Genomic DNA, 20,758 nt, shown 5'->3' on the forward strand with positions numbered 1-20,758 from the left:
GAAATTATTGAACATCTTTCAGATTAGGAGAAGATTTAAGGAGATCTACAAGTCTTAAGAAATTTTATAAGAGAGCTTATACCAGATTTGCGAGGAGGATATAAAGCAGTACCTGAAGAAGCATTATAGCAGATTATTAAGGTAGATTTTTGAGGTATATTGGAGAAAACTTGAGTGACATTCTTGAGCAGATCTAAGAGGATATTATTGCAGATTTTAGCAGACCGTATTAAGTGTTTTTGTTGCAAATCTGAGGAAAGTTTTTGAGAAAGGAATCATAGCAGATCTAAAGACTGATTTATGACAGACACTTAGGGCAGATTTGTAAGAGAAATTGGAGCAGACCTTAGGGCAGAATTATCAAGGTAAGCATTGCATTATTTGAAATAAAGTTTGTGTAAGAAAAGTAGTTGCATCATTATCAAGAAGACTTGTGAAGGGAAGTGATTACATCATCTAAAAACCAAGTCATGAAGGAGAGTACATGTGTGATAATTGTTAGTTCATCCACAAGCAAAGGAGTGAAAGAAAGTGCATTCATAATCAGATCTTTGTGAAGACAATATCATATTTTGACGAATTTGTTTAAAAATAGGTTGGTGCCTAAAAATTGTGGAGGTAAGTGCCTACAAATTCTGGAGGTTGGTGCCAACAAATTGAGTGGACTGGTGTCTCCTGTGGGTTGGTGCCTACAAAGTTGTAAAGAAGAATTTATATTAGCAATATTTTGCCATAGTTTTACAAATTGAGCGGACTGGTGTCTCCTGTGGATTGGTGCCTACAAAGTTGTACAGAAGAATTTATATTAACAATATTTTGCCATAGTTTTCTCCACTAAGGGTTTCCATGTAAATTGTGTGTTCAACTTGTGTTGCATAATTGTTGCATCTTATGTTGTTGATATTGTGTAATTGATATGCCTATGGTATTAAGTTTGAAAAAAGTAGAGAATTGTTTTCTACTGATTCACCTCCCCACCCCACCCCCCTCTCAATATAATCATGTTCTCTTCAAAATGAAGATATTGACAATAAAATAACAATAGCATCATATCATCTCACCTTAGTCAGATAGAGGTTGCGATGATCATGAACCTCCTTTTCTACCTTCTCTTTTGCCTTCTGACCAGCTGATGTTTTATCTATAGCCTTCAAAATTGTCAATGGTCTTCCTTTTATAGTGATTCCTGAATCTGCTAAGCCCTGTCTTGTTTCTGCAGCCAATATAGAAGCTTCAGCTCCTTCTATTGTTTCATACTCAATGAATGCTGTACCCTTTGGTCGCCTTCAACATCAAATTCACCATTATTAGACGCAAAGACTATTCTGGCAACATAGAACAACTAAAAGCATTCCAAATAGCTATTCACAATTTCACACTACTCAATGATGACTTAAGCCTGGAAAATTTACAACCATAATCAAGAATTAAATAATAGTAAAATGAAAAAATGAAAATAACTTTAGCATACTTTGTAAGTTGATGAAGAACACGGTGAACAGATTTAATTTTCCCAAAAACTGAGAATCGTGTTTTTAACTCGTCGCTATTAATGTCAAACGGAAGATTACTTATAAATATTGTTTTCTGTAAGCTCTCATCTTTTTGTGTGCAAGAACCCTTTTGAACAGACTTTTCTGCTCCTCTGTTAGCATTTTCTTCTTTGAAATCCACATTTGTAGTTTTACTGATGGAAATCATTTTATTTTCAGGAATTGTGGCCTTTGCTCCAGTGAACTCTTCGAAGTTATTTTGAACACTTGAAATCAAGGTGCTATCCTCTTTTGCATGAGAATTAATGATATTGCTGAGTACTTTCTTTGCTATGTCAACCTCCTTTAAAATGTTCAAATGTTCTGTCCCAGCATTTCCATCATCTTTGATGGATGCAGTGTTAGTATCAAGCCTGTGTTCATCAACACAATTATCACGTATGTGTATGCTGGAGGCAGGATCTCCCGCTAAATTGTTATCTGATTCATCCTCACTAGCTGTATCATTATCCTCTAGGTCAGACACTTCACTGCCAGAAACTTCACCACCTGTATCAAAGATATCAAATCATTGATTAGAAACATATTCTGCAAACATAATGTGTTCCCTCTCAAATGACTACAGCAAATATCCCATAGTCATTTACCTTATTACTGATTGTTAATGAAAACTATAACTTGTAAAATAATAGCATGAATAGAAATCTAAGACTCGGTGAAGCTTCATAATATCATATCAATAAGACACAAAAAGCAGAATATCCTTTGTACAGGTTGCTTTCTCTACAACCACATACAGCAGTTTTGGCAAGACCTGAGTTTTAACATATTACAAAATGCTAACAATCCGAAAGGGAAGTGGAACTGTTGCACTGACCCTTGATTTCAAGGACAAGAAATAGACTTCTTGCAAACTATACCTAACATATGCATAAATGTTAGTTATGAAAACATGAAGTTTGTAATACTTGATAATAGTTAATTAATTTTACCAATAAATTAAAATTTCTGCATAACTTCCTTGTGCCTGTCTTCAAAACTACATGAGTTATTTTCAACAAAGCCTCATAACAATCAAGTTATCAACCCAAAGTTTCAAAGAACATCCAACTAGAACAGTTTTGTTGTACAGTGAAGCTGTAGTATTAAATAATAATTGTAAGCTAAAGCACCATAACAACCAGATAGGCAAGTTCAGATACTTGTAAATCAAATTTCCCAAATAAGGGATCCATAGCAAAAAATATGGATGAAAGAGAAATATTGCATCAATTAGTTTACATGCTGTCAAATCCCTCAATATAGGCATGGAATAGGGAAAAAAGCAGAAAATTAATCAATGCCAAACAAGATACTAAAAGAGGAGCCAACTCGCACATCAAATCCCTCCAACTTTAAGAAGAGGCCATGAAAAATCTAAATTGGAAACAATTTACTAAAAATTGTGGAGCTTATTGAGTAAAGTGAAGCAGGACTCACCCTGTCCTGAGGCAAGCCTGCTCTGGCAAGGTCCAAGTATTCAGGGATGAATCCTGACCAGTCTGGGTAAACTCACAGGACTGGCCAAGTCCCAAGGGGTAGATTCACCCAGCGGAAAGTAAAAAAATCAGAAATAAATAAATAAATTTAAAAATTAAAAACTAAAACCTATAGGCTAATACCCTAAGAAGCATCTACAACACATCAATATTCCATTCATATCATTTGCACTCAGAAACAAGTAAAAAAAATATACTTGGAGCCAAAAACAGTAAGCAGATTGGGCAGCAAACATTGATTACATTGAGCATGTGCAGGTTTGTAGCAACCCACAATGCATTTGGCAGAGCCCTCCACTAATCTGGAGCATCAGACCATCCATTTCATCAAATTTGAAAAAGCAATTTGACTCTTTTCTTTTTTCATTTGGTATCTCTTCTATGTTGTTATTTTTTTCCATTTTGAATTCATAAAGTGGGAAACAAACTTCATTTTTCCTTTTTTTTTCTTGTTCCATAATTGATTTTCTCTCTTTTCATCTACAAATCTTAGATGTTTTTCTTTACTTTCTTTTGCAGCCTATTTAAAATTAACATATTGCTATAATGTTGGCACCAATTGTTAAAAATTTTAGATGGAAACATGCCACCCCAAGGGCCAAGAAATGGGACTTGGTTTGCAATTATTGCAAACTGAAAATTAGTGGGAACAGCATTAATCTCCTCAAATTTTAATGTGCACACATACCTAGGCGAGATCCCTGTGCACACAAGTGTCAGTTAATGTTATTGTTACATCCCTCTTCTGTGACTTTGGAAAAATGCTTATTATGCTTTTGAGATTAGTTAATCAATGATATTGTTTTGCTTTCACTATGAATGGAAATTCTTAACAGTTGGAAATTGAATGATGAAATTATTTTGTTATTGTTATTTATAAAAACCGTTAATACAGTCAAACTGTGACTAACTGGTTTTTAATATAACCAAGTGTATGCAGGATGTGCAACACCCTCAGGAGGGAAGGAGAGTATCATCAAGGAGCGGATTGCAGACTTTGGAAAAGAACAATTGGCATTAAGCCCTGAGCTCGGAGTTGAGTTGTGTTCCTAGTTGGTCACCACCTTGGTTAAAGGTTGTCTTGTCGTCTTGTGTGTCGCTTGGTAGTCAATGTTTATCATGATGTCTTGGGTCTTCTTCGAGTGAGTAATGCATCCTAGTTCTTAATTAGATAATTAATTAATTAATTATTAATTATGAGTATATGTGTGTGTGTGTGTGTGTAAAATAATTGAATGAATTAAGTACAAATATACAACGTATATAAAGGAATTACAAGACGGTGTTCTAAAAAGAACGAACCGTAAAACTAAAGCTTCAACATGAAGCTAAAAAGCTTTAAATGCTAAAAGAAGCTAAACAGCTAACTCTGCCTTCTTATAAAAGAAGCAATAGTTGCACTTAAAAGACTAAACGAACTAAAAAGCTAAATGACAAACTAAATGACCAGTCATAGAACAACTAAAAAGGTAACTGACTAAAAGAATTAATTATTCTAATTTTATATATATATATATATATATATTAAATAACATTCTTTATTCCTTGAATGTATTTAACGTTCTTCAGTACCTTGGGCGAACGTAAATACTGTGGTTAATGTTATCTTTGTTTATTTTTACTTTTACCATTGCTGACTAAGTGAGTCAGGTAGGAGTTATTTTCTTGTATGCGTTATTCTTTGTGGAGGCTCTTTTCTTTGCAAAATGTTACACCACCTCCCTCGTGCGCAAGCTGTATCGAATATCGTTTTCTCCTATTCATGCTCCCTCTTCTTGGAGCAGAAGCTGCTGATACATGAAGATATTTATAGCCATACTTTTGTGTAGTGAGGGGGTTAACGTTTTGGGGGTAAAATAGAATAGAAGTATTGCCTGGTTAAGCTTTGGGATATCGGGAAGGGAATTTTCAGAATAAGTCTTTTGTTTTTGTCTTGGCCTGGTGGATTTAAGAAGAATTAAATCTCTGGCAGTCGCTTGCTTGGTTGATCTGACCATGCACTGTGAGGAGACTAGTGACTAGAGACATTTTTCATCCCAAGCACAAATCTGTGTCTTTCCTACTTACAATTCTTATCTGGATATTGATAATGCTAAATGTTCAAATGGATACCAAAAATTAGATATTAAGAATTTAGGGTACTGTATCTTTTATTTCCGGAAGTATGAATTATTACATGGGCTTGCAATTACATTATTCTGTGTTCCAAAGACCTGTACATACGCCTGATTCCCTCTTCATGGCAATACAGTGCAGATCAACAGTCGTAATACCAACTTGTGACATGAAATTTCGTGGACTATTCCCTGCATGTTATTAATCAATGATAAGAGAAATAATGATTCTAAAGTTACAATCAATTGGTATTTCTGAATTAAGAAACAAATCGTAGATTATGCAATGAGTATCTAATTAAGTATGAAGGTCTGAGTTATGTTTCGTTTAGAGAAAATAAGTCAGAGGGTGGAAATTTAATGGCATGTGTATGTATTCAGATTCCTCCACATTCTGTCGTTCTGGAATGATTTTCTGTGTCTTCTTATTAAGTTGGATCTGAGACACAGATCCATGCCCCCTTGTTACATACGTGTCGTCAAACTGTGTGATCAGCATTAAGCTTTATATTCATTTATTATCAATGAAGGTCATTCATGACTGTTGCAAGTTGTTTCTTGAGTGAATTAACCAGTGGGTTGATCTTGATCAGTTGAACCATATTGTTTAATTATTAGAGAGTCAGAAGTACTCCTTTCATTATGTCGAGTAAGGGTGGTGAACAATGACTGCACATTATAAGTGCTTATATTATGAGTCCTTGGCCAAGGTGGCACTATAGCTAGCATGCGACCTTCATTTCACTTGAACCAGATACACCTCTCTAGCCAGGAAGTCATACTAGTTAGAGGATACCTATAGCGTATGACCAGCTAGACTGTATGGGTTCTAAACACCAAGCTCAGATGGCTTAATGGTATTTGATCTATCCTTAGTCTGTGTCCGTCATGAAGGGTTGGGCCCTTCTAGTAGGAGGAGGCACAGGGGACTTATGTCCGTGGTTGGGCAGAAAAGCCCTTGATGATGCTCTCCCTCTCCCATGTTGTACCAAGATATGCATCCATTAACAGCCAAAAGATCGTTCTATGTAATTTCTAAACCCTTATCTTTCTTACAGTTCAAATAACTTTATTTTAAAATATGACAGTTATTTTTCCTTTCAGTTGAAGTAGTCAATTAGTTGGTAGTTAAGTTAGTTAATTAACTGTTCATTCAACTGAAATTGAATGTTAGTTGTGAATCTTTCATTAAAATGTTAATTAAGTTTATTCTTTTTCTATTAAAAAAAATATTGGATGTTAAACTTATACACAAGGTCCAAACTCAGAGTCTTTTGAGGAGAAAAAGGTCTTAACAGAAACAAAAGAGAAAAAATGGCAGCCAAAGGCCAAAGTCAAGGAGACTCTTCTACTTCTATGATTCCTTCATTACCTTTTCCTTCAAGAATTAATGGTAATTCACAGATCTAGATTTGATTTATCTATTGTACGATCATCCATTTACTACTCCAAGTCCCCAACCATCACTTAAGAGCATAGGTTAGAATAGAGACAGGCACCAAATAGTGAAGAGAGTAATTGAATACTTTTGGTTCTATTGATCAATTTTATTTCATAAGGTTAGGTAATTAGTTATTTTTTTTATAAAATATGTTTTCTGTTTCATTTATCTCTTGAAACATTTGTGGGTATGGGTCTGGGTACAGGTTCGGTTTCCATTCAAGTTTGGGTTTGGCCCTAGGTTCGAACCTAGAGTCTGAGCCAAACACTAGGCCAATCCAGGCTGAACCTAGGTGAACCCAAGCAATTTTGGCGCCATAGGAGTCCAAAAAAGGGTCCAAGTCAAAAAAACATTTTAAAAATTAAAGCCCCCCCCCCTCCCTCCAACCCTAATTTTGCCCCAACTTTCCTTCTTTTTGTCATTTCATCTCATTTTTTCAACATGAGACTTGCATTTTCACCATATTTTTTCTCCTAGCTGGTTTTTAAGGTTGCTGATTTAGATGCTACAGTTGCATAGCTTGCCCAAGTCTCTATAGATAAGGCAACTCTTGGACTTGACATAGATGTAGCTAGTGGGAGTGGCAATCTAATGGATTGTGGTTCAAATGAAGTTGAAATCACATGTTGACCTTGATTCTTCTGATGATATAAATATGGATAGTAGATATGGATTGTAATTTGAATTTTCATTGTGTAATAACATTGTTTAATATTCTCAATTTTGCAAATTATGAATATTGTATTATTTGGCAATTATGGATTTATGAGTATCACTTTTCTTATAGCTATACAATTATAGCTATATTTTATAATTTTGATATTTGAACACATATATAATGTGTGTGTGTATGGTACGAACGTATCCATACCCAAGGGAAAAAAATTGCCATACCCAAACCCGTAATCCGTACCCAGATCGACAACTTAGGATTTTTCAAACAAAGATTCTAAATAATAGAATCCCTGTTTTTTTATTTTCCTTGTTTTAGTTCTCATTATTGGCAAAGTCTAATAGGTGCTTGTAATGTCCCCTTTTATTTTGCCTAGAAATATAATTAAATAATTAAAATTATGTTTTAATTATTTAATAAGGTCACTAATTCCTAAAATTTGAGTGATCACTTATGTCAATGAGGGCCACTTTAATATTTCATGAGTTGAAGTTAAAATTAAAAAGAAAAAGAAAGGGCATATCAAAAGGAGAATTCAAAGAGTTCTTAAAAGGTTATTAAAGAGCAGCACGAGGCTCATTTGGAGTCATTTTGAGTTTGTTCTTTCTCTTAGATTGAAACCTTCAAGAATCCGAAGATTGGAGCTTCTTCCATCTCAGCATCTTGGCGACGTGTTGTGACCTTTTCACACATCGCCCCATTATAAATAAGGACCAGTTGTGATGTTTTCACACATCACCCCATTGCAAATGGGGACCCCCTACTATTTAGGTCCTCTTGGTCTTTTGGTTTTGGTTCTTTAGGTCTTTTCACAGCAATCCCTTCGGTCTCCTCGTTTTGCAAGTGTTGTTGATGAAATTTGATCAAGTATGCAATTCGTTTGAGCGAATTTGGCTAAGTCTAGAACTTGTTTTGCCTATTTTAGGGTTTTTCCCTTCAGAGTTAGGTTTGAGGTCTTTTCCTTAGGGTTTTTGGAAATTTGAACGTTGCAATGAAGTCAGAGCCCTTCAAGGAAACTACCAATGAAATTTGAGCGAATTCTAAGCACTTACTATTTTTAGTAAGTTTCACTGTGTCCCGGATTGTCTTTATTTGGCCAAAAATAAAACTTACTTATTTTAGCAGCTTCTATTTTAGTTAAGTTTCGCATTGTCCCGATTTGCCCTAATTTTGATGTTTTAAAGTACTTACTATTTTTAGTAAGCCTATTTTTGGCAGGTCCATCTCTGACAGTGCTCATGACACTGAAGGCAAAGCATTCCTTAAAATCTTTGTCTAAATCCAGAAAGTTGAAAAAGTAGACAAGTGGTCAAAAAAACGGTTGTGTGAAATTCCTTCCTGAAGTGGAAAAAGCATTGAAAAATCTTGCAAGGCACGAAAATCCACTTCATCCAAAAATGGCATCCCAATCTAGAAAGGTGAAAAATGGTTGTTTGGGAGAAAATCTAGAAAAAATCCTTTACTTTGGCAAAATTAGGTTCCAAAAGTAGTTGGGCGCCAAAGTGGAGTCTTGGAGGAATTTTCCTTCCAAGACTAAATTCCTCCACGACATGAAATCCATGCCCAAGCATGGAGGATGGGCATCAAACTATGTAACCAGAGGACGCGTCCTCGGCCTGAAAACCCCTGTCCCAGTCCCGAGGACGTTTTAGGGACTTGGGGACGGCTAGGGGACGGCTAGGGGATGTCTGTACGTCCCGAGGACGGCTGGGAACGGCTAGGACGTCCCCAATCCATCCCAAGGACGGCAAGACCTCCCCCACATCTAAGACTATTAAAAAATATTAAAAAAATAAAAAATGTCATATTTTCAATTTTTTTTTTTAATTTTCTAATATCGGCCCCTATTAATTCAAATTGTTATTAAAAAATTAAAAGGCAACATTAATTAAATTTTAAATTTATTAAAATTTAATTCATATCAAACCTTTAAATTAATTCATATTATAAATAGAAAATATTAAATTGATAAATTAATTGTAAAACATTTAAAAATTTAAAATTAATAAATAATAAATTATAAATAGGAATTCAAAATAATAAAATATTAATTCATTAGTACTATTTTGATTTTCATATCGTAATTGACAATAGAACTATATGGCAGCAGTGTAGCCTTTGGGCATTTTGATATTTTGTATGTTATTTCTTTAATATCTATTATGATATGCATATTGACAATGTGAATGAATTGAAATTCTGAATTATGAATGCATAATTGCATATCGAGTATTGACAATGTTGTAAGTTCAGAATTTACATTCTAAAATGTTTTCATAGTATCATACACATGCTATATCCATGTTTTCATATGAATATAATGTATATATGCAATATGCATGCTATATCCATGTTTTCATATGAACATTTAGAACTTTCCTATATATTTTAAATTTTCCCTATATTTTACATATCTGTCCCCAAATTTGGCAAAATAAATTGTCGTCCCGGAAACGCGTCCCACCATCCCCTGTCGTCCCCATCCTGGAAACTCGAGGTAACATAGGCGCCAAATAAAGGCCATTGAGGATGTTTCCTCAAGCAAAATTCCTTCACCATGTGACTCAAAGTGCCCAGGCAGGGCTGGAGAACACCAAAACTTGGTCAAGGAGAAATTCTTCCTTAAACCAAAACTCCTACACACCATTGATTCAGCGCCCAAGGTTGAGTATAGAGCATTGGGAATGGCTAAGGAAGGAATTTTCCTTCCAAGGTCAAAATCCTACATCATATGACTTTAACACCCAAGTATGGATGCGCGCCAAAATGGCCTTGTGGAGGAATTTTCCTCCAAAGGCCAAATTCCTGTTACATGTGTTTTTGGTGCCCAAGTCTAGTGAGGAGAGCCAGAATGAGGGTATGGAGGGTTTTCCTACCAAGCACAAATTCTTGTAGCACATGGAATTAGCACCCAGACATGAAGGAGAGTGCCAAATCAAGGAAGAGGATTTTTTCCTCCAAGTGTAAAATTCTTTCATGATTGAGAAATTCCGCCCAAGTAGCCAAATGGACAGCAAATAGGGGTAACGGAGGAATTTTCTCCTCCAAGAGAAAATCCTCCTTAGCAAGAAAATTCCGCCCAAGACTGGATGGAGGGCACCAGGATGGAGGTGTCGAGGAATTTTCCTCCAAGGTAAAATTTCCTTCAAATAGTGGAAAATGTACTCCAGTCAAAGGATGAGCGCCAAAATTCTTCTAAAGGATGAGTTGGTGACATGGAACGAGAATATTCCATATTAATAAAGCACAACCCAGAAAATTATAGAAGTTCCTATGATGGCAGGTCCACTTGCATGTCGAGAATCTATTGAATGCATGGTGGCATGATGGCACATTTACTGCTGGCAGACGTTTGACCAAGTCGCAGCTGAGTCAATGCATCGCAAGATAATGGAGCATTTATTGCATATGGCCGATTTTGGAGATGGTGGAGCATTCAGAGCAATATGGGCAATAAATTGCCCATATTTAAGGTTAGTCTAAGCCATTTTATGTGAAAGTTTAACTTGAATCATCGGATGAACATTGTTCTTTGATGGTGTTCATTGTTGTTATGAAAATTTCTGGCACAACCTTTGAAGATTGCACCACCTTTGTGTAGTTGTACGAAGTTGGTGAAACAAAGTGTGGTTGATTTCACTTAAGTAATCATTGTCTCCTATGTTCTTAGATTTTGCTTAGTCTTCCTAAACTCTTTCCCCTTTAATTTTAGTTCATTCCAGTTCAATTCGTTTTAAGTAGAAGCATCACAGAATTGCTATATCCGATGATGAAGTTCCAGCCACAGCAAAGAAGTGAAAGAATGATCAAATGTAAGTCCCCTTGGATTACCAGCACACATCAAAGCCAAACAAGTAGATATCCACAGTAAAGTCCCTAGTATGTAGTTGGAACCTTGGAGTCATTGTATAATATTTCTGCAATCTTAGCATAAATATGATTTTGATCAAGAGAGGATAAGGTGACCATTGAGAAACTTTACTCTGTGTTGGTGTGGTCACAAAACGCACGTCAATAGGACCCCCACTTTTTCGCTTTTTAAGAGAGGATAAGGTGACCATTGAGAAACTTTACTCTGTGTTGGTGTGGTCACAAAACGCACGTCAATAGGACCCCCACTTTTTCGCTTTTTAGGGTAGATGTTTTGCCTAGGTTGTCTTAGTTTAGCAATAATTTCCTAGCATTTGTCTTTGCTTATGAGAGGGTATCGATGTCAAAATGCAAAAGGTTGTTAAAACTGCAAGGAAATGATCCAAGTGTCAAGTTGCCTTAGCTTGTAAGTTTATTTTTCTAGGTGTTGCGTTTCAATTTGCCTTAAAATTCGAGCGAAAAGGGATAAAAACGTTGCAAATTGATGCGAATTTTGTGCAAAAGCGTTAAAAATCTCTATAGGAGTCGTTTTTACACTCCTAGGAGGTGAAACAAGTCAAAATGCACAAAGTCCCAATGGAGCTCTATTTTCCACCCTTGAAAACTTGCGAAAATTCATAAAGTCCCCATGGAAATAGAATTTCCACTGCACAAATCAATGAAATTGGGTAAGTTTGGGCTTTTTAAAGTGTGAAAATCAGCTTAGTCCTAATTGACAACGTTTTTCCACTAAGCAATTAAATCATGCATCATAAAGCCCTGATGGAGGATGTTTTTCCACTGAGCAATAAAGGTGAAAATCATGAAAGTCCTAATGGAGGTCCAATTTCCACTCTAGGACTATGTTTGCAAGTGATATTGTCGAAAGTCCCGATGACTAGAGAATTTCCACTCAGGGAAGAAAGTTTACAAGTAAAAAATACATTAGTCCCAATGACCCATGTTTTTCCACCAGGCTGGTATTTTATAATATTTATCCCACATTCATTGTGGAGTGGAGCAAAGTAGGATGAAACTGAATAAGGCTGCAAGTGGGTGAATGAGCAAAGGTAATACAAATCCATTAGTCCCGATGACCTTGGATTTTCCACTCAAGTCAAGCAAATTTTTTATAAGGATTGATGTCCCTATGGAGGTCGAATCTCCACTTGAGGCTGATTTGCAATGATTTGAACAACGCAAATTGTCTAGATGACCATCGATTTTCTACCAAGGGGCTGGATATCAAAAATTACATGGGATTCTTAAGGACAATCAGTCCCAATGACTTGAGAGAAAATAGGAAAGGAAAAGCAAATTTATGGTGAAAAACAAAGACCCAATGGCCATCGATTTTCCCCTTTGCAAGATTGAATGAGTTTAAATGCAAAATGAATATGATTTGTGAAGCAGACACTAGTGAGGAGGGACCTCAAGGAGATCAGTCCAAACCGGTCAACAAGAGTAAACACAACGGAAACACAGAGATGGAGGCAATGCAGAACAGATAGTTTTATTGCATGAAATTTGATTACATCCAACCGGTAACAACTAGGTTACAACATACCGGCACACAGGCCTGGTAGAATAGGTCACACCGAGACCTTGAATCAAAAGATCTATCTTCTAGGCACAGTCTATCTATCTGACACTTCTTAATTCTCTGATTGATTACATTCTAAAGCATGATTACAAATATATATATTGATCCAAAGGATCTAGATGGCCAAAAAGGATCAAAACCCGAAGAACGAGACCTAACGTGCAAAATAAACAAGGTCGGCCTCTGCCAAGAGATTACTCTGAAAAGTCCAAAGGATGAAATGAAGAAGGTTGGCCACACGCCAAGAAACATCGAGATCAACGTCCAAGGCTCCACAAGCTTCGGAATAGGTTCCGATAGATCACCGGGATAGGTCTCAGGCAACCGGTAACAAAGGAACAACCAGTAACAAGAATCTGTCATGGAAACCGGTAGCGATATCTTGTCGAAAAGTGATTTAAACGAGACGCGGTTTGAAAGCAAGAAAGATGATTAAGTCTTCAAGTAGAATCCAACTCCACATGATCTGGTGAGCCAAAACTGGGACACACACAAAAAGGAAAACTGAAACTGCAAACAAAATAGAAAGGAAATGTTTTTGGTTGATGCAACATTGTTGTGAACCGGGGATGCTCCTGCATCAGACATCCGAGGTTAATGAATAAGTGAGCCTCTCACTTTGCTGGGGTCAGAGGGAAACCAAGGCGGTCTACCTCTGCCTGAGAAATCCAAGATGAATCTTCAACTGGTCTTCTCTTCCACTTCACAAGATATTCTTTGTACTGACTGTTCCAGGTACTACGCCCAATCCTACTATCCAAAATCTCTTCAATCTGATCCGGTTCCTTCCGAGGCAATTGTTTCTCCAAGTCTACAACATTGTCCTCGCTGAATTCTAGTTCATGGTACTCATGAAGATCTACAATGTTGAATATAGGTGAAATACTTAGACTATCTGGTAGCTCCACTTCATATGTATTTCTAGAACTGAACTTTCTCAAAATCTTACAGGGTCCAAACTTCTTCATCTGCAACTTACTATAAGTTCCAACCGGGAATCTCTCTTTTCTCAAGTATACCATCACTTCATCGCCAACTTCAAATTCCTTATGTCTCCTCTTCGTCTTCTCATCTGCCTTCTCCTTACATTTTCTATTCATGTCTTCCAAATGTTGTCTAACCTGAATATGCAATGCTGCCATGTGATCTGCAAAATCTTCTGCTTCTAAACTCTTCCAGGCTTCACTGCTAAAGTCTCTCAATTCTACTATTCCTCTAGGATGCACTCCAGTAACAATCTCAAAAGGTGTTTTTCCGGTACTTCTATTCACTGAATTGTTATAGGCAAACTCTGCTTGTGCAAGGATCAAATCCCAACTTCCGGTTTTATCTCCCACTAAACATCTCAACAAGTTTACCAAACTCCGGTTAACTACTTTTGTCTGTCCATCAGTCTGTGGATGAAAAGTAGAACTGAACTTCAAATCTATCTTCATCTTCTTCCAAAGTATTCTCCAAAAATAGCCAACAAATTTAGTATCTCTATCTGAAACTATGCTCTTAGGTAATCCATGCAGTCTCACCACTTCCATGAAAAATAGGTCTACTACATGTAATGCATCTGATGTCTTCTTACAAGATATGAAATGAGCCATCTTTGAAAATCTATCCACTACCACAAATATAGAATCATTCCCTCTCGGTGTCTTAGGCAATCCAAGTACAAAAGCCATGCTTATATCCTCCCAAGGTCTTACCGGTATTGTCAAAGGTTTATACAATCCCACATTCTCACTACTACCTTTTGCAACTTGACAAACTCTACAACTTTGCACATATCTCCTAACATCCTTATGAATCTGGGGCCAAAAGTATTGCTCACTCACCAATACAACTATTTTATCAATGCTAAATGTCCAGCTAAACCTCCACTATGTTTCTCTTTGATTAGGTTCTCTCTCATGGAACTCTTAGGTATGCATAACTGAACTCCCTTGAACAACATCCCATCCTGAATGAAATAATCCAATCATTTGCTTCTATCAACCATAACCGGTTCTCTACATGCTTTCCAAGGTTCTGCAAAATCCGAGTCTTCATCATACAAGGTCTTCAAATCTTCAAAACCTAATACTATCACTCTCATCTTTGTCAGCAAACTCCTCCTCCTACTCAATGCATCAGCAACTTTGTTAGATTTCCCACTTCTATGCTTCAACACAAAGGTGTAACTCTGCAAGAATTCTACCCATCTCATATGTCTCTGATTCAACTTACTCTAACTGTTCAAATACTGCAAAGCTTGATGATCTGTATACAACACAAACTCCTTTGGCAACAAGTAATGGCATAAAATTTATGATCATACACTGAATATCTCTTATGGGCATCATTCAATTTCTCACTGAAATATGCTACTGCTCTCCCTTCTTGACTCAAAATTGCTCCTATTGTTGTTCCACTTGCATCACAATCATCTTGAAATACCTTATTGAAATTCGGTAAAGCCAACACAGGCTGCTCAGTCACTTTCTGCTTCAACAATTCAAAAGTTTTGTTTGCTCTGGTGGTCCACTTGAATTCCTTCTGATCTCCCCTCATGGTCACAATCACAGGGTTACAAACTGAACTAAAATTTCTGATAAACTTTCGATAAAAACTAGCCAATCCATGAAATGATCTTAACTCTCCAACGCTTTCCGGTGTAGGCCACTCAACAATGGCTTTCACTTTCTCAGGGTCCATCTTCAAACCATCCTCAGATATCACAAATCCTAAATAGACTAGCTCATCCTTCATGAAAGTACACTTCTTGATATTGATCAGCAACTTTTCTTCTCTCAACCTTTGCAAAGCTTGTCTTAACTGCAACAAATGCTCCTCTTTTGTCTTACTGAAAATCAGAATGTCATCCAAATACACAATAACAAACTTACCCAAGAATTTCTACAATACCTCATTCATTAGCCTCATGAAAGTACTCGGTGCATTAGTCAATCCAAAAGACATCACTAACCATTCATATAATCCTTCATTTGTCTTAAATGTTGTCTTCCACTCATCACCTTCTCTGATCCTGATCTAATGATATCCACTCTTCAAATCTATCTTTGTAAAGTATTTTGCTCCACTCAAACAATCTGTTATGTCATCCATCCTAGGCAAAGGAAACCGGTATTTCAATGTGATCTTGTTTATTGCTCTTGAATCGGTACACATCCTCCATTCTCTATTCTTCTTAGGTGCTAATATTGTTAGTACTGCAGAAGGGCTCAGACTCTACCTGATCAAACCTTTCTTCAACAACTCCTGCACTTGTCTATTCAGTTCTTCATTCTCTGTCGGTGTCAACCGGTGTGCAGCTTTAATAGGCAAACTAGCTCCAGGAACCAAGTCCATGCAATGACTAATACTTCTAACAGGTGGCAATTCATCAGGTACATTATCTAAAATGATGTCCTCATATTCTGTCAGCAAATCTCTTATCTATGTCGGATGTTCTCCTTCCGGTTCCCCGGTTCCGGTCTCTCAATCTTCTTAGGAATTAAGGCAAAACACACATTCTCATGTCTCAGTCCATCCATGAATTTCCTTCCATCTACTAGACAGATTCTGGTATTTGTACAGACTTCACTCTTCAAAGGTTCCTCCAAAGGTAACAAGGTTTGTTTCATCCCATTGGCCACAATAGTGTATGTATTCTTCCTCCCATCATGTGTTGCTTGACTATCAAACTGCCAAGGTCTTGCCAACAAAAGATGACAAATATCCATAGGCATAGTATCACACAAAACTTCATCATGATAATTCCCACTTTTCAATTTTACCAAACATTGTTCACTTACTAACAACTTTTGTTCATCCTGAATCCATGCTATCTGATAAGGCTTAGGGTGTTTCAATCTCTCCAATTTCAACTTATTCACCATCTCCTCTGAAACAAGATTATCTGAACTACCACTATCAATAACAACTTTACAACACTTACGGGATACCTTACATCTGGTCTTGAACGGGCTCTTCATCTCCTCCGGTATAACACAAAGCTCTCCTCATCATCAACAGTTTTCCATCTTCCGGTTTATTGTCTTATCCAGTGGGGTTTTCCTCCACCACTGCTGCTCTTCTGGTAGCCTTTGTCTTCTTACATTCAAATGCACGATGTCTTCCTCTACATTTAAAGCAGGTTCCTCTAAGTGTCCTCTTGTCTTGTCTTCCAAAGTTCTCATTTCGATAACCATCCAATTCTCTCCTCTGGTAGAAAGTTCTATCATCCTTCCGATATGAATTACCTTCTTTGCTCACTTCCTTGCCCTTGTTCTGGTATGTACTGGTTCCTCTTCCTCCGGTATATCTTCTTCCTCCTTGAAATCTTCCTCCGGTAAACCTTCCACCTCTACCTCTTTGTCTCTGCTCATGTCTTTTGTTCAATTTCTCTTCAGCCTTTATTGCATACTGGTAAGCCTCTTCAACACTCTCCAATTTGATCATACTGAGTTCATCTTGTATAGACATCCGCAATCCGTTCAAATATCTTGCAATTTGTTCAACTTCATCATCAACATGTATGGATCTGATGTTCAACTTGTAAAATGCTTCAGTGTACTCCTTCACACTAGATTCCTTCTATCTCAAATTCTACAACTTCCGAAACAAATCCACTTAATAATTTATCGGGACAAACTTTGATTTTAACTTAGCAATCATCCTATCCCATGTCTTAATCTTTTCTTTACCTCTTCTCTATCTATCAACTTGCAAATGCTCCCACCAAAGAGATGCATGACCTTTCAACCGGGTACAGGCATATTTCACCTTCCTCTCTTCTACAATGTTTTCAAAATCAAAATACTTCTCCATCTCCGAGATCCAATCCATCAATTCATCCAAATCTAACTTCCCATCATATTCTGGTGGGGTAAAATGAGGTTTAGTGTTCGCCCTACTCAAAACCCTTAAAAATCTTTCCTCCTCCAGATCAACTACCGATAGGTTAACTTGTTCTATCGGGGCTTCTTCTCCTTCATCTTCGCTTACATCCTCAATATGTCGACCTCTTCTCTGAGCTGTCTCCACAGCTTCTAACCGGGTTGCTATTCCTAGCAACATCTCCATCACAGCAAGGTCTGCATTCCCACACGCTCCACCATTCCTAGTTCCTCTTCGCGCCATCGTTTCACGCTAGTCCTCTACAATTGTAAGTTGGATCCGCAATCTGCCACCCTACAACAAAAATTCAGGACACACAACCTCTGGAACGAAAACTTCGCTCTGATGCCACTTGATGTTGAAATTAGCCTTTCAGATTAATATAAGAACCCAGAAATCAGAATTAGCTCCTAATTAGATTGTTTGTTGATAAATAGAGATAAGCAAAATGAACACAAAGACACAAGTACCCTGGGAAAACCTCTCTCTAGGAGGAAAAACCTAGCAACAACAGATCCTCAGATCTGATTAGGCAATAACCAATTGAATTTACAATGAGCTTCACACTTGAAGCTAAACTAATCACAGTAATAATTCTAACCTAGGGCACACTGTAATAGAGAGCTTATCTGCCGATGTTACAGTCACAAGAATGAAGTTCGATGTCCCTTAAATGGAATTTGCAGACCTCCAAAGGTGATCATTGTGCTCCTGAGCAAGTTCGCTATGCTATCACTGAAATACCAATAGGGTTTGTTGTGTATTGATGATGTTCGCTGTCTTCTAGATATGTTCGTTGTTCACTGGATATGTTCGCTGTTCACTAGATGAAATTCGCTAATCACTGAAGGTAGTTCGCTGCTTGATAACAAAGATAATATTCGTTGAATGTGTGTGTCTCTTTAAACCTTGCAAGTAGCTGAAATATATATGAGGTTCATCTTTTTACTTATCTCTAGGTCGGCCCATTTATCCTTGGGCGCTAAAACCATTTTGCATATAACGATGATGTGGATAGGTCTACACGTTTGGAGTGTAGGCTTAACTTAGTACATTTCAATATAGGGTCGGCCCTATAATGAAGCATGAGTTTCTTTTATGTTTGGCGTGGAGGATATAAGGGGGCCAGCCCTATTTGTTTTACACATAAATACAATAGATAGGACCCTGCCCTATAAGGATTCGGATGATGCCTTAAGGCAATCCGAATCCTATTTATTTTCTAACCTAGTTACAAAATCAACACTTGAAGCAGTCACCGATGAGGAGGGACCTCAAGGAGATCAGTCCAAACTGGTCAACAAGACTAAACACAACGGAAACAAATATGATGTAGGCAATGCAAAACAGATAGTTTTATTGCATGAAATTTGATTACATCCAACTGGCATACAGGCCTGGTAGAATAGGTCACACCAGGACCTTGAATCGAAAGATTTATCTTCTAGGCACAGTCTATCTATCCGATACTTCTTAATTCTCTGATTGATTACATTCTAAAGCATGATTACAAATATATATATACATCCAAAGGATCTAGTCGGCCAAAAAGGATCAAAACCCGAAGAACAAGACCTAACGTGCAAAATGAACAAGGTTGGCCTCCGCCAAGAGATTCCTCTGAAAAGTCCAAAGGATGAAACGAAGAAGGTCGACCACACGCCAAGAAACATCGTGATCAACGTCCAAGGCTCCGCAAGCTTCGAAATAGGTTTCGGTAGATCACCAGATTAGGTCTCAGGCAACCGGTAACAAAGGAACAACCGGTAACAAGAAACTGTCAAGGAAACCAGTAGCGATATCTTACTGGAAAGTGATCCAAACAAGATGTGGTTTGAGAGCAAAAAAGATGATCATATCTTCAAGTAGAATCCAACTCCACAGGACCCGGTGAACCAAAACCGAGACACACACAGAAAGGAAAACTGAAACTGCAAACAAAACAAAAAGGAAATGTTTTTGGTTGATGCAAGACTGCTGTAAACCGGGGATGCTCCTGCATCAATTTGAATGGAGAATTTCCACCATTCCATTTGGTGGATGAAATAAAGGGGAAATCAAGCTAAGTTTAAATGTCCCAATGCAAAGCGATTTTCTACCTTGCTGGATTAACACATTTTTTTATCCCACGTTCGCTGTGTGGTGAAGATGAAAGGTAAAGTGCTTGTTACGGAATGCAATGATTTTATTACAAGAATAGAAGTGTACATATAGCATTCACAGAGACGATGTTTCTATTAAGTAACAATCGTAAATTGAAGAATTAGAAGCTATCTAATATGTACAATATGTTACATTATTGGTCATTAACTAAATAACTATAAAGATATTATTCTAGTAGTGCTGGATAAGAACACAGTCCAGCAAGCATTAAAATATCATTAAGTCACTGATTTGACTCTAAGTGAGCTGGAAGGAAGGATTGGAATCGCCTAAGGAGGAAGGGAGTGCAATTTTTGTCTAAGGCATTGATAGCACCACCATTGGAGGTATTTGCAGCATAACCAAAGGCGCCATTGTTGGCTGAGACCACCATTACCAGCCATGATCTCAAATTGAAAACACATCATTTCGAGCCAAATGAATGCAAGTCGCATCAACTACATGAATTGTGCCATGAAGGAGATGATTTCCAGCTGATAGAACACGATTTTTAGAGATGTTTCAGACCTTTATAATCAGAAATCAGACCTGAAACAACGAACTGGGTTGCAATATCATTCATTTTCTGAGTTTGGAAGGGCATTTTCAGACTTACACATTGAAATCAGACCTATCCTAAGTTTGAAAATGAGGTTTATTCAAGGCAAAATTTCTAGATTTTGATCCAAAGACTTGTATTTTCTAGAATTATGTTTCATAACTTTGAATTTCTGATTTTAGAAAGCTCGTGAGTCTGAAAATCATTTGAAATCAGAACCTAAGTTAATTCTGGAAAATTAATTGTTCAAATTACCTATCACAAGTTGGGACAAAAGTAGGGAACAAAAAGTCCCTATGAGGTTCAAATTTCCACTCCATCAAATGGTGATCGAATCAACACAAAATTTTCAAGGACAATGAGTCCCGATGAGGGTCGGATTTCCACTTGAGGGCTGAATTTGCAAAAAGAGTGAAAGGGAATGTGCAAAATGCTTTGTCCCTATACCCATCGATTCTCCACCAAGGGACAAATCAA

General features: G+C 37.2%; 1 protein-coding gene across 3 annotated transcripts in view; it reads right to left on the minus strand.

The window, feature by feature from the left end:
• LOC131066909 (uncharacterized) overlaps positions 1 to 20,758 on the minus strand; it is a 146,480-nt gene that overhangs the window by 57,920 nt on the left and 67,802 nt on the right. For all 3 annotated transcript variants that reach the window (XR_009111747.2, XM_058001808.2, XM_058001807.2), the window contains exons 15-16: positions 1,472 to 2,042; positions 1,062 to 1,284 (exon numbers count right to left, since the gene is read on the minus strand). Coding sequence is in view for 2 of the 3 variants with exons in the window: in XM_058001808.2 (XP_057857791.1) it covers positions 1,062 to 1,284; positions 1,472 to 2,042 (794 nt within the window). In the remaining variant the exon portion in view is untranslated. The remainder of the gene's footprint in view (positions 1 to 1,061; positions 1,285 to 1,471; positions 2,043 to 20,758) is intronic.

This window comes from Cryptomeria japonica, chromosome 9 (assembly GCF_030272615.1).
Source record: "Cryptomeria japonica chromosome 9, Sugi_1.0, whole genome shotgun sequence".
NCBI lineage: Eukaryota > Viridiplantae > Streptophyta > Pinopsida > Cupressales > Cupressaceae > Cryptomeria > Cryptomeria japonica.